General features: G+C 43.6%; 1 protein-coding gene across 1 annotated transcript in view; it reads right to left on the bottom strand.

Annotated features, from left to right (window-relative positions):
- SLC15A2 (solute carrier family 15 member 2) overlaps positions 1-25,898 on the bottom strand; it is an 83,740-nt gene extending 57,842 nt beyond the window's left edge. The window contains exons 1-6 of the mRNA XM_044438269.1: positions 25,832-25,898; positions 17,571-17,617; positions 13,053-13,140; positions 12,099-12,240; positions 8,412-8,504; positions 4,976-5,075 (exon numbers count right to left, since the gene is read on the bottom strand). Of these exons, the coding sequence (XP_044294204.1) occupies positions 4,976-5,075; positions 8,412-8,504; positions 12,099-12,240; positions 13,053-13,140; positions 17,571-17,617; positions 25,832-25,889 (528 nt within the window). The 5' untranslated portion in view covers positions 25,890-25,898. The remainder of the gene's footprint in view (positions 1-4,975; positions 5,076-8,411; positions 8,505-12,098; positions 12,241-13,052; positions 13,141-17,570; positions 17,618-25,831) is intronic.
- Positions 25,899-27,660: the final 1,762 nt, after the last annotated feature.

Genomic DNA, 27,660 nt, shown 5'->3' with positions numbered 1-27,660 from the left:
GAAACAGTCTTTGAAAAATGTTGTTCTAACCATGGCACTCTTACTCCTTAGTGAAGGAATCTATGGAGTTGCTGCTGTAGCTTCTAAGAATGTGCATATCAGATTCATCCTCTTATCAAAATTTTATCTACTGATTAGCTGCTTATGCAACTTTATCCATATGAAACACTGTGGGGAAACTTAAAGGTCAGCCCACAAGGCTTCCACAAGGCCCTGTTCAAGTTTAAGCCGGCAGTGGTGGCTTGCATCTAATCACCTAAGCCTGAGTAAGCAATGTCTGGAGTTGATATTAAATCTCCTTTAGCAGCTGCTCCTTTGGCCGTGACTAAGCTGATTGATAAAAGTGATGAGAGAGCTAATGCTGGTTTTGTGCTATCTCCATGTTTTAATTATAGATTGCTCTCCATCCAGCCCTTACCTGTTTTCGGAACAAGATGCAGGGATTATCAAAGCACTTGGGTTTCTTGGCATGCCATTTGTTTGAAGTTCTTTATTTAGCATGAGGTCCACATTGCAATAGGGAACTTACAGTCACAAAGCTGTGCCAACCGCCATGCTTGAGCTTTTGAGAGAATAATTGCTGTGGAATAACCATGACCAAAACATTTTTAAGGCAGTGCTGAGGACATCATGGACCAGTGACTTGCTGCAGAATTCGTTAAGCTTGAAGGAAGGATGCATGAGCCTGACAGACTCAAAATGATTCAGTAGCCTATGCAGAAGCAAACCATTCATGAAAACCTCACCTGTTTACATCTCCACAGGCCACTGTGCTCTCCTATTCTGAGTCCCGGAGGATGGTAGCAAGAGGTTTCTTTTGATGGTGGCCCCCCAACTTTGGAATGCTCTCCCAAGCGGGGGGGGCTTGCCTGGCAGCCACACACTACAATCCTTTTGGCACCAGGCTAAGACTTCCCTATTCTCCCAAGCTCACAAACCATTTTAAAGTGCTTCAAATCATTTCAGTATTTTTGTGCTTTATCACTTTAGTTTCTGCAATGTTGGTTTTACCTCTTATACCTGATAGTGTATTTTATGTTGTTTTGGTGCCTTTTATTCATTTTATAATGTTGATTTTGTTTGTATTATTAGTTGTGGGAGAAAACTTGCCATTTAAGGATGCAAACATTTCATCATGTAGTGATTGTGAACTCCTTGTTTACACTAGTCACTTAGCAAAGGTAGGGCAGCTCCACATCTCACCTTTCCTGAATAAAGCATCATTGTTAATCTTGGGTTCCCCACAGCAAACATAAAGTGTGGATTTTTTTAAAAAAAATGTTTGCACATGCATCTTTTACAAACAGTTTATGTTAATTTGGGAACTCCATCCCAGTGAAACATTCCTGCAGCACATGGTGTTTAAAGATAAGCATAATACATGCTTTTATTGCATTCGTACCTTACGTGTTTGACTGCTGGATGCAAGACACGCACACCAGTGTAACAGCTTGTTTCCTGCCCAAATTATAATGTCTATCTTCCTTTAGTTATACATATATGAGGTCTGTCTCAGTTCCACTTTTACATATTCCCCTACCACCCTTGTTACAGAAGATATACCCCAACTTGCTGTGACGTGACCATGGTTTGAAAGCATAGGTGACTTTAAAACATAGGAGACCTGGTGTGGCATGGTAGCTTCCTCTTTGCCTGGGGATCCAAGAGTTCTGAGTTCTAGTCCTCACTCTGTCATGAAGCTTACGAAGTGATTTTGGGTCAGTGACGCAATCTCAGTCTAGCCTACCACACAGGGTTGCTGATGAAATGGACCTATGTAAGCAGCTTTGGTTTTTCCCAAGAGGAAAAAAGGCGGGAAATAAATGCAATGTGAAAATAATAGGAAGCAACACTGGACTGGTGCTGGTGGCGGCAGTGGCTGTCGTGAGCATGCGCTCGGATGAGATTCCCAGGCGCGCACGGGAGATGCAGGGCTCTGGTGGGCATGATGGCTTAGACCTGGAGGAGGGCGAGTGGAGAGTTGACCCAGCAGTGGCTCAGCGTTCTCACTCTGATGTTGGAGTTGTTGAGACTAGTGAGGCCCCAGCTGCTCAAACTCCTCCTGGTAAGCCAGCCCGAGCCGCCGCTGCATCAAAGCACTTCAAGGACAACCGCTGAGCCACTGCTGGGTCAACTATCCACTCGCCCTTCTCCAAGTCTAAGCCTTCCTTCCCACCAGAGCCCTCATATCTCGTGGGCATGTGGGAATCTCATCCGAGCGCACACACACAACAGTGGCTACCAGGGCAGAGGAAGCATTGTGCAAACTGCAACGTACCTTACTAGTTGCAAGAAGAGGCAACATGCTGCCACTACTGCTGTGAGAAACACGGTCAGAGCCTTAAGTCCTCAGTGAACCTCGCACCTAGCACCCTAGGCAGGCGGCCACCCTCCCAGCCCTCTCACATGAGTACAGAATGGGAAGGGAAACACCCACACCAGCATGTGATCGGCCACTGGAAGCCACGGGTGCCGCCAGGTCACCACTGCTCACTGCTGGCTGAACAACACGGTCTCTTTCTTTTGTGATACAGACGGCCTCCCTTTCACTCTCCTCCTACCCCTCCTGGCTGCAGCCAGATGTGACAAGCACCACCTCCTGCCATATGCCTCTGGAACCTGCATCTCTCCCCAGGCTGCAGGCCCAATGTGGGCACTCACTTTTCTGTAGGTTAATATAAACAATGGAAACAGAAATGCGTGTGCACCCAACTGCACTTTCTTGTTACTTATGAAGTGGACCTCAGTGCCTTCTTATGGAATAACAGCTGGGGCAGAAGACACACAAGCAGGATGTCCCCCAAAACAAATCAATTAACAATGGTTTCTTATTCAGAGTTTGGAATTGGAGACTGAAGTATTTCAAGGTTTTTAAGGTTTGGTTATCCATTCGCAAATAGATCCACAGGGATCTACTTAACCCAGGAAGGTAATACTTAACCTCTCAGACAGAAGTGCAGTGATTAATTTGGAGGAAATTTGTAAAGCTTTTTGAAAACAAATATTGTGTGTTCTTATTACAATCACAGCCTAATTAGCTGTTAATGAAAATATAACTAAGAAGGACTATTAATTATTACTTTTTTGTAAATGTTACAGTTGTGGGAATGACAGAACTCTCGGAAGCTATTTCCATAAAGTAACTGATGGGAGATTTCTAGTTTCTCCATTATGATGTGTTACTTTAAAAAAAAACACCTTTTTCTTTCATATCCTCTGCACTGAACTATATGAATTTTGTAATTCTGTTGTTGCCAGTTCTCTGCCTAATAAAAGTCCCTATGTTCTTTAAATCCACTCTTGTACAAGCATTAATACTGTTTTCCCAGCATGAGTGAAGATACAAAGTTCAGGGCAGAGATACACAATCTTATGTAAAATCAACAGTCAAAGTATTGCTCTTCTGATAGTTAATAAACTGATCTTTTGTTAGTGGCAGGGATTTGCAATATCCTGAAGATGGACCATTGTCCTTTCCCATTTGTTTACCATTCACAAGTGAAGCAAGATAGTGAATATACTAGAATGGAAGACCTTACAGAAAAATACAAGGTATTTTTCTAAAGTGCTGGTAATATAGTGGGCAGCATTCCTTTATGTCTGATTCCTTGGTGATATATTTTTAAACACTCATTGCCTTATGCTAGGAACCCTTTCGCCTATTTACTTTAGGACAATATTACCATGCTTTAGGCATGGAAGTATGCAGCTACGAGCAAGATATTGGAGACAAGAGGAAAAGAAGATTTGGACTCAGAGTTGCCCAAGATAAGTGGAAAGGCTTTGTGGCCCAAGTTGTGCAGCACATTGACTGTGTAAATCATCAAGAAGCTTTACACAGGGCAGGGCTCCAGAGCCAGTTTTGAGCATGATTTATATTTGAAACACAAGTCTTGTTTATATTCCCATTATGCGCTTTAACAGTGAACTCACGTGGTGAGCACAGACAGAAATGGAGCCAAAACAGAGGGACAGAAGGACTGGAGCAATTGCAAGGTTTGCAGAAGTACAATAGTTAAAAACCTGAATTTGGGAATTGCAGGGAGCAATAACCCCTGAAGCCCGATGGGAACTATGCTCCACAGTCAGGTCATGTCAATTGGGGGGAAATGGAGTGGAAACTTAGGAAGTGGAGATGCCTTGGAAATTTTGCTTCATGTCGCACTTAACACTGGTCCACATAGATGTTAACACTGGTACCACCTCCGTGAAACCACTGCAGGAGTTACATGGGAAATGTCAAAGAGTAGAGTTATTGCTTTTCTCTCAGCTTCAGTGACAACACAAAAAACACACAGGAAGGAGAGCTAACAAGGAAATTGCAAAACAGGTTCCAAAAAAACTGGTTCTGCCTGCTCACTCAAGGTTTTGGCTGGGGAACGGCTGCAGCTCCAGACCCAGTGGCTCACAGTCAGCTGTGTCATCAGTGAAGCTTTCTGAACTTTGGGTGGGGGCACCGACTGGAAGTAAGCAATTGCCCAGTGCCATCCTGTTGTGGTCCCACCTACGCTCCTCTTTGATGAAACCACACAGGGCAGTTATCTTCAGTAAGCAAAGGTTGCATATCTTGTAAGACTCCATACAAGGCGGAAAGCCTTCAGATGTTGCTGAGAAGTGTGTGTGTGGGGGCGGGTGGCGGAGCCGTAGCTCAGTGGCAGAGCAGATGCCTTGCATGCAGGAGGTCCCTGGATCAATCCCTGCCATCTCCAGCTGCAAGAATCAGGTAGCGCCAACGTGACTTACCTTGTTCTACCTGAGACTCTGGAGAAGTGATGGCAGACAAAGTGGACTATAGGGTTAGTGGTCCGACCTTGTATGGGACAATTTCCTGTTTTCCTCAGGAAACATCCAGAGCTACTCAGGGACACTGCTGCTAGCATTTCTATTGCACAGATGCAATGGAAGTATAAAAACAAATAGAAAGACTTGTAAATAAAAAAGATTATGAAATGACAGAGAGAAAGGACAAACTTACATGCTCCTCTTCAAACTGGTCTCCACCAAAGGCTGCCACGCAGGGCTTGATGCCTCCTGTTCCCAGAGCAATCAGAGACAGGCCAGTCATTGAAAGGGCCCTTCAAACACAGATGAAAACCTCAGCACCGCAGAGGGACTTGCGGGGGATAGAATAGCTGAACTAATAAGAACAGAGGATGAATCAAGCCGGGCCAGAACATGGGTCCATCTGGTCCAGCATTGTGTTCACAGTTGCCCATGGGATCCTACAACCAGTTGCCACAACGGCCAGCCAGTTGTCCGTGGGATCCTCTCAGATTCAGACACCCTACCCTCAGCCATGACTGGGGTCCTCCCAGGGCCACCTGGTCTCCCGGAACTATCGTTACTGCAACCAGCCTAGTCCCCCTTCCCTTTGCCCTTCCTGGCTCGCTTGCCTGGTGACGCCAGTGGTGCTCCGATGGGCCAGGGACCAAGCAGCTGCCTGACTCCTGATCCATTACCGCACCGCAGCACTCATTTGCAAGGGCCCGAGCAGGCGAATGGTGCCTCTTCAGCACTGCTAGACGCACTCAGGAATGCACCCCTGCAAGGTGGAGCAGGCCGCAGCCAGCCTTTCCCCCCACACGTGCTTGGAGCGGGTGGGCTTTCCCAGTGCCTGATCTGCATCTGAGGCCCCTCGGAAGGAACCTCCTCCTCGTGAAATAAGGCGGGCGGTGACACAAAGAAGGGCCTTTTCTGCAGTGGCCCTGGCTCTGGAACAAGCTCCTCAGAGAGGTTTGCCTGGCGCTTTTTACATTCTTTTAGGTGCCAGGCGGAAACCTTTTTATTTTGACAGTATTTTAAATGTTAATTGCTTTAAGTAACATTTTAACTGTGCGTATGTCATTAGTTTTAATTTTTTTATTTGTAATTGTTGCAAATAATAACAAATTATTTGGAATTATTTGCAATTACAAATTGCATCCTATATTGGTTTTAATGTTTTTTTATTTGTAGTTGTTGCTTTATATTGCATTTTACTCTGTATTTATTCTATCCTGTATTTTATTTTGCATTTTGTTGTAACCTGCCGAGGGAGCCATACAGCTAATGGGGTGGGTTAGAAATCAAATCAAATCAAATCAAATCAATCAATCAATCAATCAATAGGCAATAAGCTAGAAGGTGTCAGCTTTGGCAGATCCTGCTTGGCAATATGAGTTCTAGTCAGTGTTTCAGTTCCTCACATCCTTGAGAAACTGTGCTAATAGCATAGCTCCACTTGTAATTGAGGGGAAAATCTGATTTTAACATAAATTCTGGAGAAATGGGACTGCCCTAGGCATCCAAAGGCTGGGAAACGCAGTCACATCCACATGCTTCCTGCCCCGCTCTGGTATTTTGCTGCAAGAAAGCTGCTCTCCTGCCAGAAGCACAAAGTATGAATGAGGCCTGAGGCCCAGTTCAAATATTTGGAAAAATTATATCTTACAGTTCTGAAATGAGGCTTTGGAAAGACTAACCCGAGTAAGTCTGCTATTATGCTTCTTTAAGAAGATTTAGAAAGCTTTGCAAATCTTATTTATTTAGTCAAGATTTTGAAAGTTCCAAGTGATTAACTGGGGCTATCCAGGAGATAGAATTTGGATTAGAGCTGTTGCCGTTTTATTTTTTACTCTGATTTATATATATATATATATATATATATATATATCCGACTTTTAAACTGCCCAATCCCTGAAACTATCTGGACAGATGAAATAAGAAACACAAAATGCAAAATCATTGCATAAAATGTAATGCTGATGTCTGTTGCATAAGCCTTCTTGAGTAATATGGAGAAAAAGGACATACTTTAAAAAAATAAATCAGTCTAGCAAGGACTATGGCTCAATGATAGGGCACAGTGGATGACTGCAAAATAAAATGTGCATGCTTTCCACCCAATTTTATGCAGGCATGTGCTTTATAGCGCATATACAGTACAAGACTGCAGTGTTTATGGTATACATCTCAATGAAGGCCTACATGCCCTCTCTGGCACTAGGCAAGTAATCTACAAGCTATAGAAGATTCCTTCAGAAAGCAGAGGGAATCAACATGAAGAGACTGAAGCTGAGAATCAGGACCTGTCAATATTTAGGCTATTTTATTAAGAAATAATCTAATAATATCATTGCAATCCATGAATCAAGGTATCTTTGCATTGCAGACTTGACTTAACCAACTGACAACACTTCCAAGTGTAATGGAGAGTTGGTCTATGTGTCGAGTTTGATGCATGGTGAACTTTGCACTTCCTATCCATACTAAGAACATAAGAAGAGCCATGTTGGACTGGATCAAAGGTCTATGTAGTCCAGCACGCTCAGTGGCCAATCAGCTGGACCTGGGAAGCCCCCAAACAGGACATGAGCTCAATAACACCCTCCAATTCATGTTCCCCAGCAAGTGCATAGGAAATCTTGAAAAATAAGGGTTACCTTCAGACCTGGGCTACTTTTAGTATCGGAGGCAGTGTGCCTATGCACAACAGCCGCTGAGGAACATGGGCAGGAGGGTGCCCTGTACTGTGGGCTTCACACAAGCAAGTGGTTGGCAACTGTGTGAAGAGAATGCTTAACTAGATAGACCCTTGCTCTGATCCGGCATGGCTCTTATGTTCTAATGTGCACCATGCTTTCTCCACTATTGAAAGGAATATATGGTCAGGGTGAATAGTAGCCATTGGTATTATTTAGTAGTACTCAGTGTGGTAAACGGGGTTGCCACTTTTGGCAAATGGCATTTCTGCAGGCACAAAAACACAAGGCGCAATTCCCTCGACTCCCTTGGCAAAAGTTGCATTAAATGATGCGGGGAAAGTGGTGCTGGCAAGAGATTCAGTATGACAAAGCCTGAGCCCCAGGTTCGATGTTTCCTGCAGGGTTCTAGGGTGGACTCTGTCCGTGCCTGCATATGCCCTTGACCTCCACAAATGCCAAACAGAGACACCTTTAAAAACAGAGACACCTTTGTTTTTCTTTTGTTCATGTTTGCTCTTGAGCATGAAACAGAGTGAAACATTTTTGCAGTGCTAAATATAGTGAATGGCTGCCATCAACGAGGGCGCCTGTGGCTCTGGCCAGAGGTTCCCTTGCAATTCGTTCTGCATGATCTGCGTTCCAAAGGCCGAGGCCTCCAAGGAGTGCTCTCACCACTGAAATGGATGGAGGCTCTGCTGGAACAAAGCTTGATGCTTGGCATCCTGAGACTTAAGGCTGGCAGATTTTCTAACGTGAGGCACTGGCAGCTTTCAGGTTTGTGATGTCCAGATTCGATAGTGAAAAAATACATTGTGCCAAGATGGCAAAAATCTGGGCCGAGCTACACAATGCTTACTGCTAGGTGCATTTGAACACTCTCTATATTAATACAAGTTAATTAATAATAAGCTTATCAAAACATAGCAGGCCAGCTTCTTCATTACTTACACATGAACGATCTGGTTTCCCACACTTGGTATTGCCCCAACTGACTTGATCATGTGCCCAATAACATAAACAATGGAGAGATAAATGATTGTTCTGTGGAAGAAGAAAGGAAAAGTGGGGAAACATTATCAGCCAAAGGCAGTGGCATGATTTACAATCTGAAAACAGAACATGCATCTGTGTTTCCTGATAGGAGAAGGACAAGAGATTTTCTGTTGCCTGGACTTCTACAAGAATTGTAATTCCTCTTTCTCCATCACTCTTCAAGACACTGGAGAAAAACTATGGCTGAAAAGAAGTGTAAGATGGCATGGATGTAGATCCTGGTTGCAGTTGTGGTTGGCTGCATGTCCGCCTCTTGTGCTAGGCCCATCCATCATCTGAATCATTCCTGACCAAAAGCAGGAGCACAGTTTTTGAGCAATAGTAAGGAGCAATGTGGTTGGTGGCTTGTGCCCTCTATTATTGCCTGTGGGTGTAATCCAGAAAAATGCAGGTGAGCTCAAGGTACACAGGTACATAAGAAAACAGGCTTAGGGGCAGACAAGACATGGCAGGAGTGTTCTTAATGCACCACGCCCCTTCAGAAGAGGGGAGGATTGCTCTTAACAGGAAAAGATAAATCACAGAGGAGTTAGCAGCCAGGTCCCCAGATCTTATTTCACTTTGATTTCATTGCTCTAAGTGCATTTTTTCAACTCCAGGTCCAATATGGGAAGTGAGCCAAGCAAGGTTACGTGTATCCACAGAAGTGAGGGAAGGTGTTGGAGTGCTCCAGCTTTCCTGCTCCCCATGTAATCTTTTTCTTTTACAGATTATACCCCTCTGCCATTTTATATATGTATGAACAGGGTTAAGAAGATCTCCTGGCTGTCCCATCCCAACTTAGCTTGGACAGAGACCATTCAATCACCATTAGATTCTTCTCAACCCTTTTGTTTTGCTGACCAGTCCTCCACACTGACCATTCGAAAAGCTTCCTTGCAGAGCAAAGGGGCAGTTTCTACTTGCAGAGATTGAGCTGGATTGCTTGGTGGGCCCACAGAGCCACCATGAGCAGCTGTTGAGGATGGGTGCACACAGCTCCAACCCTCATGGAACAACTTCAGAATAAAAAATAAAGCAAGCCATTTAAAAATGTATACATGCATCTATTATGTTTCTGTGCTGCCTACCACCCAAAGTTCCATCAGCGGTTCACAGCATTGTATAGAAAGCTATCTTACTAGAAAACCGAAATATCATATTTTCCCACCCCAGCATGATGGACCCATTTTCCAATAAGAAAGTGTATTATGTTACACATCACTTTTATTATTTTAGTAAGAAGAGATATCATTATTGTAAAGCTAATTTTGGTCTGCAACCATTAGTTTTTATAGTGGTCTTTCAAAAAGACATGTTGCTAAAATACTTTGGGTATTTTCCCTCACTATCTAATTAGCACCAATTTGAGGTTTGCCTCTTTTTGTCTTTTTTTACAAAAACCTCTCATACTTTAACTTCCAAACTCTAGGTATCCAATAGTTTTGCTCCCTGTATTTCTAGATTTCTCAGGGAAACTGAATTTGTACCAAGTAGTGGAGTTGTACAGTCAGTGCTTTTTTTGTCATAGAACGCACCGGAACAGAGTTCCAGCACCTTTTTTCGACAGATTTTCCAAGTTTTAAAAGCAACTTTTGAGAACTTGATGTTTGGTCCATGTGGATTTGAATCACCCTGTTGAGCGTAGCAGGTTGGCAGCAAAATCATTAAAACAGTGCATGCGGGCTGCTTCTGTGTCGAATCCGATGCATGCGTACTTCGTCTGCGCTGCTTGTGATGGCGCTGCTTGGCTTGTGGAGCTGCTCGGCTTGTGACTGGTCATGTGGTTGCGCGCTACTTACTACGGGCGGTGACCGTTATGTTTCATTACACAACTGATGTGTGTGGGTGTGTGTACAGTGATTGCGAAACATAAATAATTTCATGAGTTCTGGCATCTTTTTTCTTACAAAAAAAGCACTGCGTAAGGTGGATCTCAAACTACCATATAAAGGCAATAATTCAAAAGAGAGGCCTTATTCCATCTAGGGACCATTCATGTGTATGTCACACACACACACACACACACACACACACACACACAGAGAGAGAGAGAGAGAGAGAGAGAGAGAGAGAGAGAGAGAGAGAGAGAGAGTTATCTACACAATTCTGCATCTGTCTTAAAGTCCTGTGAAGCCTTTTAAAGAATGCTGGCATCCTGTCAATCAATTGTACAGGAATGAGAAGGGAGAGGATTGTGTGCCCCATACAAAGAGATATAAAAAATGTGGGCATGTACTCCTTTCCTTCTGTAATCTGAGCTATTCCATATTCCATGTATCTCTAGCATTAAAAGGACTGAGACCCTCAGTTCAGGGGAAGCAGAGGACAATGACATTTTGAATACACAAGGTATTTGGGTATAAGTACATCTCCAGTGTCAGGGGGCATTTATAAATTGCTCTTTTATGCCTATTCCACAGTTAAGGAAGCCCTACCCATTCAAACTTAAGTTTTTCCTTTAAAAGCATATGAAAAATGTAGAGATCTGAGAAACCTGTGTCCACTGGGAATAAACCTTGAAAGGATATTGCAGACCCAAGATACCATCTCTGTATATTTGTAGCCCTCTGTTATAAATAAAATCCCTACATAAATGTCAAATGTGTTAATGTAAAAGCAGTGCCATTGCCAAATGCATTTGAAATTTGGGATCTGCTTGATACCAATATATCCGATTAGTATACAGGGCTGGCCAGAGCCCGCCTGCTGCTTGAGGCAAAGGCCTGGATGGTGTCTGCTCCCACTCTGTGTACAAAACCAGGCCAGATTGGCTGCTGAATCTTATTTCAGCGCCACTGAAGTGGCAGCGCCCTTTGTGGGACCTGAGGCAGCAAGCTGGCTTAGGCAGATATCGCTCTGTCCTCCACCAGTTTCTAACTACTTCCCATCTCCTGCCAGATGCTGCCTTGCTTAGCTTGCTTCCAGGTCAGTCCTGTATGGTGCTTTTACAAACGTCAGAAGTCTGCAGCTGTGGGCACTTGACTCCTGCATTATTGGACTGGGGCCACAGTTATGTGTGCTGGAGCCTATGGTTGCAAAATTAATGGGGCTGCCATGAGAGAGCACGCATAAGTGTTTCTTGCTGTTGTCATGGGCGGTCAAATCATTTCCAACTTATGGCAACCCCCTGAAGGAATATCCTCCAAGCTGTCCTGCCCTTGGCAGCCCTGCTCAGCTCTTGTAAACATATGCCCATTTGTGACCCCTAAATATGAGATGATGAACTGGGTTGTTGAGAGTTACGGATATTTTGAAATGAATCTTCCAGAAATTCCTTGGTCTGCTCATTGCCTTACAAGGCTTGTTCTGTCATCATGAAACAAGTGCCTCTATGTTCACCTGTGTTCAAATACGGCAGGGCAGGCAGGCTCTGAAATACCGCTTACATATAATTGTAAGGAGACCGATCAAAGTGTAAACAAGAACCACCTAGTACGATATTAACATACAGCAAGTTCATGACATATTATTGCAAACTAAGGCAACCACGTATTTTTTTCAATTTAGTACCCATGCATCAAGCAGACCTCTCCCCCTTTGCTTTAGTCAATGTAGGTGAAGTCAAAGTCTTTATTCCTGAAGTAATGAACTCATCCTTACTTGTATTTTCCCAGCCAAGAGTCAGCAATGAGAGCACCAATGACAGGTGTAAAGTAACACAAACTGGAGAAGGCATGGTACACCGAAGTAGATGTAGTCTCATCCCAGTGGAGGAAGTAGAGAAAGTACAAAGTCAGAACCGCTGAGAGAGAAAATACAGCAAAAACAGAACAATTGGTTTAATAACTAATATAGGACCCCCAGTTTATGTTGGGGATGACTGTTGGGAAGACACAAGTGGCATTGCAACCTTTCTGCCCAATAGGAACATTGTGTGTTTACCAGGAGCATAACAAGAAGGTTCTACTTTTACTGACACCCTTTCTAAATTGGAATGGGCTTCCAAGGGAGGTGGTTGAGGGCCCATCAGTGAGGGTGTTCAAGGAAAGATTGGGCAACACATGTTGGAGATCACATGACTGGAGCTGACTGGAGCTAGGAGTCAGACTAGATGGCCTGGGAGACCCCTTCTGACTTGCTTTTTCCCTATGTTTTTATGTGCTGTGAATTTTTGGCTGCCAGGCCATTGTTAAAGCACACTGCCTTCAACAAGGGAAGAGCTGACAACGTTGGGTACCAAACTAACAATCCTTTTCCCTCTCTTCATTTCTGTTCCCCATTCTCCCACTCATTCTCCACAGATGGTTGCCTTCACCTATTGCTGACAGGGCCCCAGTGCTCCTTTTGCTGAGGACTGCAAAGAAGAGAGACGGGATACACTTGGGTGCCACATATACAGTACAACCCTTCAGTCTATCGTGTTAATGAAAATCTACATCAGAGACAGCAGTGGCATTAAAGGCCATTCAAGATCTGAAGCAAGGGAATCTTTTCAAGGGACTCCTCCCAGTAATTCCCCACTGCTCTCCATCCACCTAAAGGCAAAACAGATTGCAAAAAGAGCAGAATTTTCATTTGGCAAATTGCATAGAAATGATGAAAGATACAACACACCTTTCATGCCATAGTAGGAGAAGCGCTCACAAAACTCATTCACCACAATGAAGGCGATGCTGAGAGGGTAATTGGTACCACATATTTTCTAAAGAAGCAAACCGGAAAAGAGGGAGAGTCACATAAACACTTATCCACAGATCATATGTACCACTGGCATAATGGCATGTACAGAACCTATAATCCCAGCACCATGTATACATACACATATTTCGGAATGGAAGAACCCGGTGTCCCTGGGGAGGGGCTTCAAGAGGAATACAAAGCTTACAATAAAAAGGCTGGTCTCCAAGATGGATGATGAACAAAGTGAGTGAATGTCAAACGTAGGTGAATAAGCTTGAATATATTCTTTCCTCTGCATACATTTCCAGCCCTAGAAGACTTAACTGGGGCTCATTTTATGTAGCAGGGCTGACAGGAGATGCAAATGAGGGGTGTTCAGAGTAAAGTGGGAAGGAGGAACTGAGAAATTCATTCATGAGGAGATGCATGGCTGGGACAAGTTGTGTGAGGGAAAACCGTTGCTAGCAAAAAGCTTTGTGATTGCAGAACAGATCATTCTTTCGACTTGAATAGCAGTCATTTTCTGGAAAGTCCCTTTTATTCCACCAAGCGATCAAATTAAATAAAGAAAAGATACCCTGATAGATGGTACTCCATCTATCTGGTAATTTTAAAGAAATCTTTGCTTCCAGAAAAAAATTAAAGGAAAAAGAGCATAATTTCAGTGGGACTTGGATCTCCAGATACCAAACGCAAAAGTATGACTACAAGCCCAAACTACACTGAGTGGCACCGGCATTGCTTTCTGAGCCTTTACTTTTGTCTTCAAGTTTGTGAGGCTTCACCGTACAACAAGGAAACTATGCTAGTTGGCAGCTTCCCCAGAACACTGTTGCATCATATTATGGTGTTATCCCAGGACATAAATGGGAAACGTAGTCTACAGAGAAATATAAATTTATTTGACAGTGAACCCCACCCCCCCATCATATATCCTGCACTGCTAGCATAGGCCTGATAGCAACCAGCTGTTTAGGTGAATTGAAGGCCAAAATCTACACATTCAAAGACTGTAATTACACATCATAAATTTGAATGCTGTGATTACACTTGCATGTCTTCTGCTTTTGCTCTAATGGTCCTTGACAGGAAAACACACCAGGAGAAGCATGGTTAGTCCCTTACAGTGATTTAAGTGCATGTGCTTGGATTCAGGGGTGGTGCAGCCAGTACATGTGGGCCCCCTTTTCCATAGGGTCAGGGACTGTAAAGAAACAGAATCTCCACACAAAGATAGTCTTCAACGTGTATAGTTTTGCACATGGTAGGTCTCTACTGGAGAATGGCAAACCTGTCAATTTTGGTTGCTTTTAGTTTCTCATGTTTCCAACTGTACCTTTGTTTTGCCCCATTTCTGCCTTCTGATACTATTTTCTTAAAAATCCCACACATTTCCATCTGGATTGTTTTTTAAATGACAAGCATGCCATTTCTTAATACACCCATCTATGTATACAATTTTGCTTAATAAATGCATTGTTCAATAATTATTCCTATTGTGATGTGCTTTTGTACATAATTTAACTTGTATATGCATTTTGTGTATACCTTCCACTGCTGTATGAATTTTTGTATGCATTTTTTCATTGGAGAGTTGCATCACAAACTCAGAAAAGTGTGGGTATCAACAGAATAACTGAGCTTCAGTTTGTAGTTCAGGAAATACAGATTAGGCAAATTAGGCAATACAAATAATTAAACATGAACTGATTTAATTTCTTCTCTTTTCTTCTCTCTGCATGCTTAAATGAACAATTGCAGGAAAGGGATAGTGCCTTCCTTGCAATCCCGCTTCTTTCTACGTATATTCTTTGTAATATCTGTAAGGGGCTTTTGGTTTCTCTTATTAGAAATGCTGTTTTCAGGTGCATGCTATTAAAAACCTGGATGAATGTGACGTAACAATTTGTTCAAACCAAGCTCTAATCCGCATTTTGTACTCTGCTTGGCCACATTCCGACTTTCCTTATTAGTCACGAACCATTATGCATAGTGGTATGGTGGTACATTTTTAGGTGCAGGTTCTCATCAGTGACAGTCTCCATACTCACACCCCTAAGGACAATTCAAATTATTAGGCAGTCGCATTAATCCATCTCTGTCAGAAACAGATTTCTTTAAAGCTACTAGACCTTAATTGTCCATTCAAGAACAAGCCACTTCGAAATACTTTGCATTACAGCAGGGAACAATCAATTGCTGCTGGGAAAATTTCTTTCTATCCAGCTTCTGTGAAGACTGTAATGAAGCTCAAATTAGGGATGAGCTGATGCTGGCATGTCAGGCTGGGTTGAATTCAATGGGCTTCCTGCCTGCTTCCGGGCTGATTGTAAACAGGCTAAGTTGGGATTTTACAGTGGACTTCCTTCTCTAAGATAGGCTGTGGTTTGTTCATTTTAAAAAACTTAATAAAATATGCACAAATCATGCTACAAGACACAATTTGTGTATATTTATGCAGTTTGTACAAATTTACAGAATTTCTGCAAATCACACTGTTTCCACAAATTGAAAGATGGAAACTATATCATTCTAGTTCAATTAGTAGTGAATATCATGCTAGAACTGCAGTTTTCAGCTTCACATAGTGATTTGTGCAAATTTCCTTAGTGTTTTTGTTTTTAAATGTAGGAACCATGGCTAGTCTTAGAGATGTAAGTTTGCAAGCTGACTAGACTTGTACAACTTGCTGAGTTGGTGTCAGCAAAGGGCTAACGAACTAGAATGTGTGTGTGTGTGTGGGGGGGGGTGAATCACGAAAATCCATCAGATTTTCACCTCCCCATCCCACAGACATACACAGGATTCCTCATGCACCCCTAGCTCAGAGTAAATAGAGAAGTCAGATTTACTGTCGATATGGCAGATGATGTTGACATCACTGCTAAAATTAAATTCCTGGTTTTGCTTCCCTAGCTGTAAAAAAATGGCAGTGCCACCTTCCTGAAGTCTCTGGCTCCACTGCATCTCTGCATGCACGATTTGTCTGAACTGAGCCGGGGGCAGTGGGACACAATTCTTCCACGTTCATTCATGATGCAGGGAATATATGTACTGGGATCATGGAGGACTTTGGAGATGATTGAGAAATGAAAATAATCCATGAGAATGGAACTGAAGGTATGAATAAATAACTCCTGGCAAGTTGTGGACCTACATATTCTGCTTCCCAAGCTTCAAAAACTGACCACTATTTCTTCTGCAAAAAAAAAAAAAAAAAAAGCTGGGCAGAATTTCCAGGACAGAAATGGAAAGTGGGTACTTAATCTTTCCCCAGACACCACTTTCCCCCTTGAAAGTCCACTTCCACCAACCCATTTTCCACATCTGTACTTGGAAATGAAATGCACTCCCATTTATCTTGATTCTAATAGCTGATAAATATTTTTAATAACCCAGAATTCTTTATTATATAACATTTTATTATCTTTTCTTGTTATTCTGTAATATCTACCAGCCCTGTTCCTGATGAGGTGACATTGTCTACCTGAGCTTTTCTCTACATGCGGTGATAGAGAACATTTCTCCAGGCTGCCCACTGTCCCTTCCTACCCTACCCATCCGGGACTCCTGTCTTATTGCACATCTGCACTTGGCTTCATGTTTGGAAAGGGGGTGTGTGTGCAAATAAATAAATAAATCCAGACTATGTGAGCCCAAAGCAAGTGGCCAGTTTCCAGAATCTACTGGTGGGAGGAATCAGCAAGGCCGCCTCGTCTTTTCTCTGTATAACAGCCCACTGCCTCTTCCTGACCCTTTGCCCCATTTCACATATGTTTTATTTCTTTCATTGGCGGTTATGTACTTTCCTCTCTGAAGTTTGATTGTACAGCTTTGCTAATTTCATTCCTTTTTAACAATTATTCCACCACTGAAGCTCTTCCTCTGGGAGCAACTTGTAAGCTAACTTCCCATTAAAATATGGGAGCATGGTGATAAAACCGGGTTAGCAGAAATATAGTGCTGTGAATAAAATCTGTTAAATAGTCTGGAATAATTTCTCGGAGAGAGAGAGAACAAACACATGAATAAGTCTTTTACCTCAAACTTGTGAAAGATACAGAACTGCGACAGTGGCACTGACCAAATTAAAAACTTGTTGCTGTGTTGAGGAGATGCTTTTGAAATATCCCAAACAAACCTGTGAGCTTATCACCACACACTCGACTCATATTATAGAGAAAACTTTTGGAGTATGTTCTCCAAGCAAAATACAGGGCATGTAGTGATAATTCTTGAAGAAATACTGGCTCAATGTTTCCCCAACTTCTTTGAGCTGCCATTCAAGCAGATTAATCAGGCAAGCATCTCCTTCTGAACTTTTAGTGTTAATAGCAACCTTAGGCAAGGAATGGTGTTTGAGGCCAAAGTGCAACAAGGAAGGAAAGAACAGTAAGCACTCGAGAAATTTCTAGAGAAGTTAAAGGAAACACACACACATACAACACTTACCGGGGATTTTTTCTTAGGAGGGCAAATTCCTTTTCGAGGATTAGCTTCTGCAGAAATAGAAGTGAACAGAGTCTCCTTAGATGCTTTTTTCTGCAAGAGGTCCATCCTGTTTTGACAATTTGCCTCACATAACTCTTTGCTGCTGTGGTGAGATGGCTGGGAAGGTTTCCAATGTGTAGCTTGGAATTCAGATTGGAGTTAACCCTGATTGTGCACGTTTCTGCCTCGCTCATGGAGGAGGACATGAAAGATGCGAGTAAGGCTAACGTGGACCGAGTGAGCAAGCCCTAATCGGAAGGGTCACAGGAGTGCCCTCGGCACCTGTGGGCGGGATTGTGCGGTTGCTGAGGCACCCCTCGGGTCCTGTTCTCACGGAGCCCTAGTGTCGAGACAAGTGAAATGCATGCTGGAGGATCGCCCTGCTCCAAAAGTCGAAACCCATAATTAGATGCGAGATTTGTGGCTTAGGGCCACCTCTGCTATAATAGTGGGCTTATTCAGTAGCAACCGCAGGCATCCCTGCTTATTTGGAGCTAGCTAGCCGGAACAAAATGCGCCATTGAGGCCACAAAGCAAAGGCGCTCTGTTTGGCTTACATTTAGCCTTCCTCTGTGCTTGTCCTGAGACTTGGATTTCCTGCTATTAAACTGTTTCCCAATAAGCCTGCTGAAGAAAGAGGAGGATGTATGGGTGATAAATCAATGCATATAATACGTATATTCTTCTGGAAATGCCTTTTAATTAGAGGAGGCTCCTAACCATTCAGCCACAGATATGCTCCTAATATAGGTAATAAACGCATCTCCTCTCTGTCCCTCAGCAGAGATAAGCACAGTAACTCTATTTGTGTTTTGCAAGATGCTATAAACAGGGCTGTTTATTGTCTACCCTGTTTCAAGGGCTGAGAATGGATAGCAACTATATCACAACCAAAAGATAGCCCTGTTTCTGAAGAGCTTATGATTTAATAAATAGAACAAAAGAGATATACGAGAGAAAGAGAGAGAGATTACAAGCGCTCAGATCCCCATTATTCCTTCCTTACAACATTTAGGTTTCCTTGTCCCTGCATACAACCTCAACATAGTATTATCAACTGATCTCACTTCCTACCCCTGTCCAACCTTTGCTCACACTATAAAACAAAACATTTATCCTCATCTCTACCATGAGAATATATAGGACAGAGTAAGAAAAGAGATTAAAACAAAACAAGGGAACACCAAGAAAGGAAATGTTTAGGATCCTTCTTCTCCTAATAGTTATTATTAAATGAACTTAGACCCACGTATTTGGTGTGTGTGTGTGTGTGTGTGTGTGTATAGCTCAAGTTGGGATTTTAACACAATTCTTGTGCTTGACAGGCCTCTAAGTAGAAAAAATCTCTACTGTTAAAATTAAACCCTGTTTCTTTGAGTTAGCTGTATGGCCTTTGTTTTATAAAGTCCCGATACATTTGGCACTGGCTGCTTCTAGTTCAATAGTATTAACTTTGTCACCATCCATACCACAAGTGTGGCAACCACAGACAGGTTTGCTGCAGCAATGGAGAGATGGTATAGATGCAAGCTGTCAATGAAAAAGTCTATAGGGCATTTCTTGGTGCACTGTAAACTCAATATTTGGCCTTAGGCAACCTTACAGCCTCCGCTCACATACTGCAATTCTACCTTCTGTGACTTGGTAAAGAGTCACTAACAGATGCAAAGTGCTTTGAATACTCAGAAGGACAATGTACATATCAGTGCTAAGGAGTCACATGAAAAAGATGGCCATGGAGACAGCAAGAGTGACACATTGAAAGTATGTTGGCAGTATTTAAGTTTACTTAGTAATTAAAATATTTCTAATGCTCTCTCTGTCAAAGGATCCCAGCATATGAGTGAGATGGTGTAAACTGGTGTCCTTCACTGAGCAGGGGGTTGGACCTGATGGCCGCCTTGGCCCCTTCCAACTCCACTATCCTATGATTCTATGAATATGTAACAATAGTCAATAACAACAGCTTGAGATAAAATCACAAAAATAAAAACACTCCGATCCAGTATAAAATTTATAAAATTTATTTATTTATCTATCAGATTTATATCCCACCTTTTTTCTTGCAAACAATGCAAAGTGACTTACAACATTCTCCTCCTCCTCCTCTCAAGTCTTATCACCACAATAACAACAAGGTAGGTTGGGCTGAGAGTCTGTGACTGGCCCAAAGTCACCCACTTGGGTCCGTGACTGAGTGAGGACTAGAGCTAGGTTGCCTGAGTCCTGGTCCCATGCTCTTAACCAACACACTGGCTCTCAAAGCAAAGGTAAGTCAGACCCAACCTATGGTCAGTAAGACTCCCAAACATTCAGGTTTGACTTGGCTCTAAGACAAAGACAAATTCAGTGCCAGCTGACACTTTTGGGGGAAGAGCGTTCCATAACATGGGTGCCACAGCTGAAAAGCCCTCTCTTGTTTCTCTACATGATATACTCCACCCAGGGCAGTAGAATGTGAAGGAGGTTTCCCTTGACAGATCTTAGTACTTGGGCAGCTGTACACTGACTCCTCCCTGAAGTGTCATTTCCTTTATGGATATAGCATCAACTTTCCTCCAATGGGGCAACACACATGTTCCTGCTGCTCTGTGTGTGTGTGTGTTTTGTGGAAAGAAGGTGGTAGGCCCTTCTGAAGTGTTGGAATTGAACTCTTGCAAGGACAGATCTGCCATGCAGTGTTCCAGAAGTTAGACAGGAGGGCAGAGAATGTGGTTGCATCAAAGGTGGACCATTCTTGAAGATTTTTCCCAAGGGAATCCCATAAATGTGGTTAACAACTTCATTTCTGCTCCACTGTCATTGGTCAGATTTTGCTTCTGGTGCAAGAGGTGGTTAAAGTAAACAATCCTTCAGGTTTCACTTATTATTATTGCTACATTACATCTATACCCACCTTTCTTTCTCTTGCAAGGGGCCCAGGGTGACTTACAAGACTCGCCTCCTCTCCAGTTTTATCCACACAACAGCCACCCTGTGAGGTAGGCTGGGCTGAGAGGGAGTGACTGGCCCAAAGTCACCTGTGAGCTTCATGGCTGAGCAGGGACTAGAACCCAGATCTCCTGAGTGCCCGTCCAATACTCTAACCACTGCACCACACCGGATCTAGCTATCACAACATACATATAACCAGCTGCTATATATTTCTGGTGACATACATTCTCAATGTAGAAACATTGTGGTTCATACTAGCCTGAGATAGTTTGTTGCATGTGATGGCAAAACGCAATTGCAGCGGCAGAGTTCATCCAACAAATGTATGCACAGCCAGGGCTTGTTTCTGAGTAGACGCTTTCCAAAGTAAACAAGAACGGCACATGATTTCTTAGCAACTAAAAGCCTGCTGCTTACGGATTTTGTAAATGCAGTTTCTTAGATATTACTTATACTGTAAGGAAAGGAAAGCAGCAGGAACAGTCCGCACTCAACCAAGCATCAGTTGAAGCTGGCCTAACTTTCAGAGAGGGAGAAAACAGAATTCCACTTCGTTGCTAGCGAGTTGCAGAATTCCCTCCCCGAAACGTTTGAGCAGTTTGTTCCAGGGAACCCTGCCCGTTGGCAAGGTGGAGAAGATGGCTTCTCCTTTGCCCTTTAACCAGACTATGCAAGACTGCTTTAACCCTTTAATGGGTGATCAATCAAAATAGCCAATTTCTCCTCCCTACATACTCCAACAGTCTGAAGCAGAGAGAGTGGAGATGGTTCCCTTCCCTCTGTCTTTGAGGTTTTTGCTGCCTCGTGGCCATAAATTCAGGGGGTTCCTACTGCATGTGCAAACAAGCACTGGGAAAGAACGATTTCTTCCTTTTCCAATTGTTCTAGACAAATGGGTTGTAAACTTCAACCAGCCAAAATTAAATTGCAACCTAAAGTTCATAGCTGTCTTTTGTTATCACTTCTAGTATCAAATTGCTTGCTGCCTCTGTAATCAATATACAAACGGCAAACGTTATTTCTGCCGCTTTACTGGCTTTGGGGACATTCCCGGCTAGAGAGCCTTCTTGCAAGTGATGTTTTACCAGGTCTCAAGTGCATTTGTTTCTTAATCTATGATTCTTCTTTTGCTGCTGTTTCTGTGTCAGTTCATATTTTAAGAAAATTGCAAAGGAAGTACACCCATATGATCCCCATCCTATCCTGTTACCTCACGTGCCTTGACCAAAAGCATGTCATGGCACTTTTTCCTAGAAGGGGATTTTTCATGAGGAGGCCTCCCTGCAGTGCCGTTTTCTGACCCACCTGAAAGGCCTGCTTTACATTTACGACAAAGGCAAAAGCGGCCACACTAAAAAGGCGATTCACGTATATTCAGCATGATAGATGAAACTGCTCCTATCCCAGGGCAGGATGATGTATCTAACATGGGCCACTGCTACTGCAAATGGCCATCCGTCTTGCTCTCCTCTCTATTCTCCCATGCAACTTTCAGTCACACTTGTGGTATCCTTGTTCCTAGAGGCTTCCTTCCATCTCTCCACATCACTGGCCACTGCTGGCAGGAGTGGGAGAACCACAAACGCGTTGATCTCACAACGGAGGCAGTTAAAGGCAGCATGAGAATGAGGTTTAGTTGATTTGATTAGATTAGATGCAATCCTATGCATGTGTAGACAGAAAAAAGGTCAGCTCCCAGCATGCGCCAGTATATGGGCCAGCTGTGCATGAGACCTGAGCAATTAATTAATAAGTTAAAACTTAATTAACACAATTACTTCCATCTCAGGTGAAGCAATTACCCTAAGCTTCACCTCCAGGTTGCCATCTTTCTGAGTACAAAAGTCTGATTGTTTTATTCTGGGTATAGCTTGCCTGTAGAATCTACATTGTGCTTCCATCCGTTTCCTTTTTTCATGAAGTTTACAAGGCAGTCTGTGAGATAAAACTTATTGGATTGCTGCTTCTTTCATCTTTTAGTTTAAGAGTTCACTTACGGTCCAATCCGAGCGGTGAGTACAGAGAAATAAGTGTCAGGCAGTTCAATGGGACTTTCTCCCAGATAAGTATGGGTAGGATTTTATCCTTAATGTGTCTGTCCCTAGGCTATCTAGGTAGCAAAAATCTATTTATTAACTCTGGAGGAAACCTTGGGGCATAATAAGATCTTATTTAAAATAGCTAGCAATTTAAATGCTACCTTTGATTGTATTCATATTACAATTTTTAAACATTCTTTAAGAAATTACAATGAAGTCCTTATACATATTTATCTGCAGGTAAATTCCACAAAACTTGATGTGGCTTACTTCTTAGCAGCTTGTCACTGTAAATAATGTTATAGGTTATGGGACAGATTCATTGCTTCTTCACGCCAATTCCACTTCCCTCACTCTGCTCTTCTGCAAGTCTGTCCCCACAGAGGGGAGAGCTCTGCCCTTTTCCCCGTCTCCCGATAGCCCTCAACCAGTTGTATGCTGCAGTGGTGCAGAGTAAATGGACTCCATAGTTAGCATATTTAGTCCTTTGCCCACTTACGGAAAGATGTCTCAGGGGCTGCCCCTGCCTAGGCCCCAGCAAGCAGGATATATTTTGCAGACAGCTTGAGCTGTCTGCTCGGGGTCTGGAAAGGAGAACCCGCTTGACACATCTTTCTGATAGCTAAAAGTTCCTCACCTTTTTGGTGCACTGCCAAGGAGTGATTCAGGAAACTGCTGGGGAGTGACAAGTCCTCCCAAGCTCTTTCTTTTTGTTTCTCCCTAGCCCTCCCAAAAGATCTTCTTTGGCCAATTGGCAGTTTACAATTAGAGCAATGACATCCCGATTCAGAATGATCCACTTTTATTTTTAAACTGGAGCGTACCACTTCCACCCTTTACAAACTGGAACTTCACTGAAGTGCAGTGTGGTGCTGCCACCGGGGTGACCAAGGGCAAAAAGGTCAGGCTCAACCTGTGCTTTGGACATTTCAACAGGCACCACTTGCCACGCAGGCCACATGTGCTGGATCCTCTCTTCTATGCCCCGTTCAAGGGGCAGGAGCCACCTGCCTTCCCTAAGTACCAAGAAAGAAAAAGCAACCCCAGATGGAGTCCTCCCTGCTTGCTCCTATAACATCTAGGTCCAGGATGGTGCAGTTGTGACCATCCAGAGGTTGCAGGGTCCCAACATCCTGCACCACTGGTCATGTTGGCTTGGGTGATGGTAGCTGGAGTCCCATTAGATCTGAACTGCCATAGGTTTACCACTTTTATTCAAGCAAACTAGTCCATCCCATGCTGGGGTCATGTTATGCCTTTCCCTCCCCAGCATTATGGGCTGCTGCTCACAGAGGCTTTGGAAATCAGGAGAGGAGGGAGCACCTTGGTATCGTGCAGTAGGTGAACTGGATGGGCATCTGGGCTTTCAAGCCTGGGATTCTGCTTCTGTAAAAGGAGGATTGCTAAAATGGCCAGGCTGTGTAGCTGCTGCATATTTCCTGTGTTAGGAAGCCTGGGCTGATTGCTTCTGAGGGCTGGCCTGTTGCATGGCAGAGGGGGATCCATCTCGATTCCCCTCCCAGCTGCCAGCTAAGTGCCGAGGGAGTAAAGGACAGGCAAGAGCCAGAGACAGGGCAAGAAAGGACAGAGCTGGGGATCTGGGGTCTTCGACAGCCATGACTTGCTCTTGACCGCCTAAGGAGAAGGAAGAGACGATCCCACCCAGATACAGAAGTGGACAGGGCTCTCAGTTGACCCTTCTGCAACAGGACAACGTCCTCCGCCAAGATGGAGGGCCACGGGTGAGCTCAGGCACCCAGGCCTGGCCTAGATGGAATATGCAACTCACAGCCACTGCCCACCCCAAGAATCTTCTGCCTGATGTGGTTGCTTCTCCTGAACTAATGCGGGGATGGCCCTTTCTGGAGCTGGCTGCTTTCCTAAAAGAGCCACTGCGGCAGCAAAGAATATTGCGTGTCTGTTGGGAAGGTTGAAGACGGCACCTCCACCTCTGCTCAGCCTGTATCTCTGTCAATAAATACGAATATTGCAAAGCACCAATAAAGATCCAGTGATGTCCTTCCAAAGGAAACCAAGGACAGGTAAGCACTGTGCCCCTCCGCCAAGGCTACATAACAATATCGATTATATTTATTATAGTTTCATTAGTTTGATTTGTTTTAAAAATGTATTATTAAGCATGCATGTTATGTGAGTGTTTAATTGCTCTGTTATCAGCCACCCCAGATGCTTTATTGAACAACATAACTAATATATTTTAAATGTAAATCTATTAATAAATAGATTCCATAATTAAATCTTATTAATTGTAGTTTATAAATTAAGGGAGTGATTCTGTGGCTGCTAGAGGGTTTCTGGGAGCAGTGGGTATAGGATGCTCTGGATTCCCAGAACCAAAGCCAGAGAGCTTGCAGCTTGCAGCTAGTTGAAGAAAGCTCCATGAAGTTAAGATCCTGACCTTGGAGAGGAGGAAAAGGGGTGTTGGGGGGGGGCAGGTAAAGGAGGAGACCAGAGCAGCCAGGAAACAAGGTATGCTGCAGCCACCCCAGCCTCCTTTCCTCCCCCATCAGAGGCCATGGGATGCATGCACGCCTCCATGTTTGGGGGCTTATGCTCATCTCTATAGAACTGCTCCCTGCCTAATTTGAAAGCTATCAAACCACATTTAGGTGTTTGCAGCTTTGCAGTGCTCTATGCTCCTCCCTACTTGTGATCCACGCTGCCCCAGAACTCCTGGTTAAGGGGCTGTCTGAAGGTCCATGTTCAAACAAGTACCAACAGCAGAAAAAGGAAATAATGCTCTACATGTCATTTCTAAGCTCCAGGAGTCACACCAATATCCAAAGGAGTGCCTGCTTCTCAAAATTTATATTCATCAGTGCATCCAGTGATAAAGATGTGCTGGCAAAAAACGAGGAAAAGCACCACTCCAAAAGACATATTTGCACCAATTTTGCTAATGCTAATGTATTTGCATGAATGGCAATTTAGAAATAATTCCCAATGTTTAAATAGAAATTCAGCACATCTCCCTGTAGTGGAGAAGGTTGTGACTGGGGGGCTGGATTGCTCCCAGTACTGGCTGTTGGATGGGCCATGTCAGGACCCAGCTCACCCTCCTTTTGGTTCTTTTTCTTTAGACTGGACTTGGACTGGATAGCCGTTCAAACAGAGGAATATTGTCTCTAAAATTTTGACAAGTGGCCTCCCAGAATGCATCCAACGGCACACAATCCTATGCATAGTTTGTTCAGGTTGGAGAACAGAAAGCCTCACATGATCACTGACCTTCTGGCTTCTCTTTTTGTCCTTTTGCACAACTTTTCTCTTCCACCATTTCTGCCATCTCCTTAGATTTTCTCCGAGGCAAGCCGACTGTCTCTGTCCCAAGTCTTGTTAATATTTTACTCTACTGTTTTGGCCCTCTCAGCAATCTATAAAACACACACAAATTCTGGCACCCTTCCTCCTCTCAGCTGAAGTATTTATCTACTGGAGTTACTTATCTCAACTTTGCCAATTTTTAAAAACCCTCTATGTTCAAACTACATTTGGGTTTCAATGTAGTTTATTGATTAAAGTCTTGACAAACTTTTGAGGGAAACACTTCAGAAGTCACCTTGAGTTACAGCAGTAGCTTTTTTTTAAGGGGAATGTGTGTGTGTGTGTGTGTGTGTGTGTGTGCTTATTCCACTCCAGGGCCAACTCACAGCCTGCTGCAGATGCTCACAATCATCTTGGCTTAGGTGTAATAATACTATTTGACAGCAGCTGGAAATCAGAACCTTAGTGAATCCATGTGACAGTCCTTAACTTTACAAGAAGAGACACGCCTCATTCAGTGTAAACAAGCCAACTTTTATTCTGTTTTCTGCACAGCAGATGGAGTTCTGTTTATTTTATTGTAGACCATTCATATTTCAGGAATTTAATACACACTAAGAGGAAAACATGTTTCACAATATGTGTAACATAAGCTCAGTGTTATTTCCCACTGTATTACTGTGCATAGGGTGGCCATGTGTCTACAGCACACAGTCCTCCATTTCAGGATTGTCCGAGGAAAGACCTCTTTTTGAAGGGCTGTCCATTCCAAGCGGAATTTAAGTATAATGGAATCTAAGACGCGAAAGCCAGCAGGAGCCGAGATGTGGCGCACTGGCAGTGGGCAACTCGAGAGCAGACTGTGCCGGCCCGTGGGGGTGGGGAGGGCACCTGCTTTGCCTGAAGAAACCCCCGTGCTTAATCTCACCATCTCCAGCAAGGATGGGAGGATCAGGCCAGAATCCAGGTCTCTGGTGCTCACCGGATTTCTTTCCTGCACTTAACCCAGGCCAGGCTGCAGGCCAGGCTGAGAGCAAGCCTATGCACGCTTGGGAACACTTGCTGCTCCTTTGCTCAGAGTACACAGTTCTTTTCACAAAGCATGCAAAGGTGCGTGCTTGCACAGGGGTGTGCGGTGCCACGTGAACCTCACAGGCTTGTTTGCACTCCCTTCCTGCCAGATGCCCATGAGACGACTCGCACAAGTTAAACTTAGGCCAAAGAGAGAACAGATTCTTGGAAGGCCAGGCAATCTGAAAGACTCTCACCTCCAACCATGGTCCTCACTCACCTCTAATCCCCAGGTGGGGCTGGAAAATTTCCTGCCTGAAATGCTGGAAAGCTGCTGCCAGCCAGTGCTGCTGATACTGGGTTAGAAGGATCAAGGCTCTGATCACAACATAATGCAGCTTCCTGTGTACCTGGTCTTAGAATTCCTTGCTTCAGTGATATTTATTCTATTTCTATTTAAATTATCATCATTATTACTAAATGTTCATCTAAATGTATAAATTAGCATGCATAAATTTTATGCAGAGTGGTATCTTTCTTCTTGGTGGTGCAATTCTTTTTTCTGTGGGACGTAAACAGCCACCCTCACATGGAGGGCTGTGACTGAACCCTATTTTACACAGTTGAGGCAGGCCCCTGTGGCAGGTCTCTGCCCTCTTCTTTTCCTCCTCCAGCAGACTTAGAAGGGACCGTAGAAGCACAGTCCTTTGATTAGAGCTCAACAGGGTTACAAAACTGCCTAAATCAAAGCAGCATTCTCTTTGAGATGTGGAAGAAACATC

Source organism: Varanus komodoensis, unplaced genomic scaffold (genome assembly GCF_004798865.1).
Source record: "Varanus komodoensis strain SLA01 unplaced genomic scaffold, ASM479886v1 scaffold32, whole genome shotgun sequence".
Classification (NCBI taxonomy): Eukaryota; Metazoa; Chordata; class Lepidosauria; order Squamata; family Varanidae; genus Varanus; species Varanus komodoensis.
Note: the sequence above shows the minus strand (reverse complement) of the source record. Positions and strands in the feature narration are given on the sequence as shown.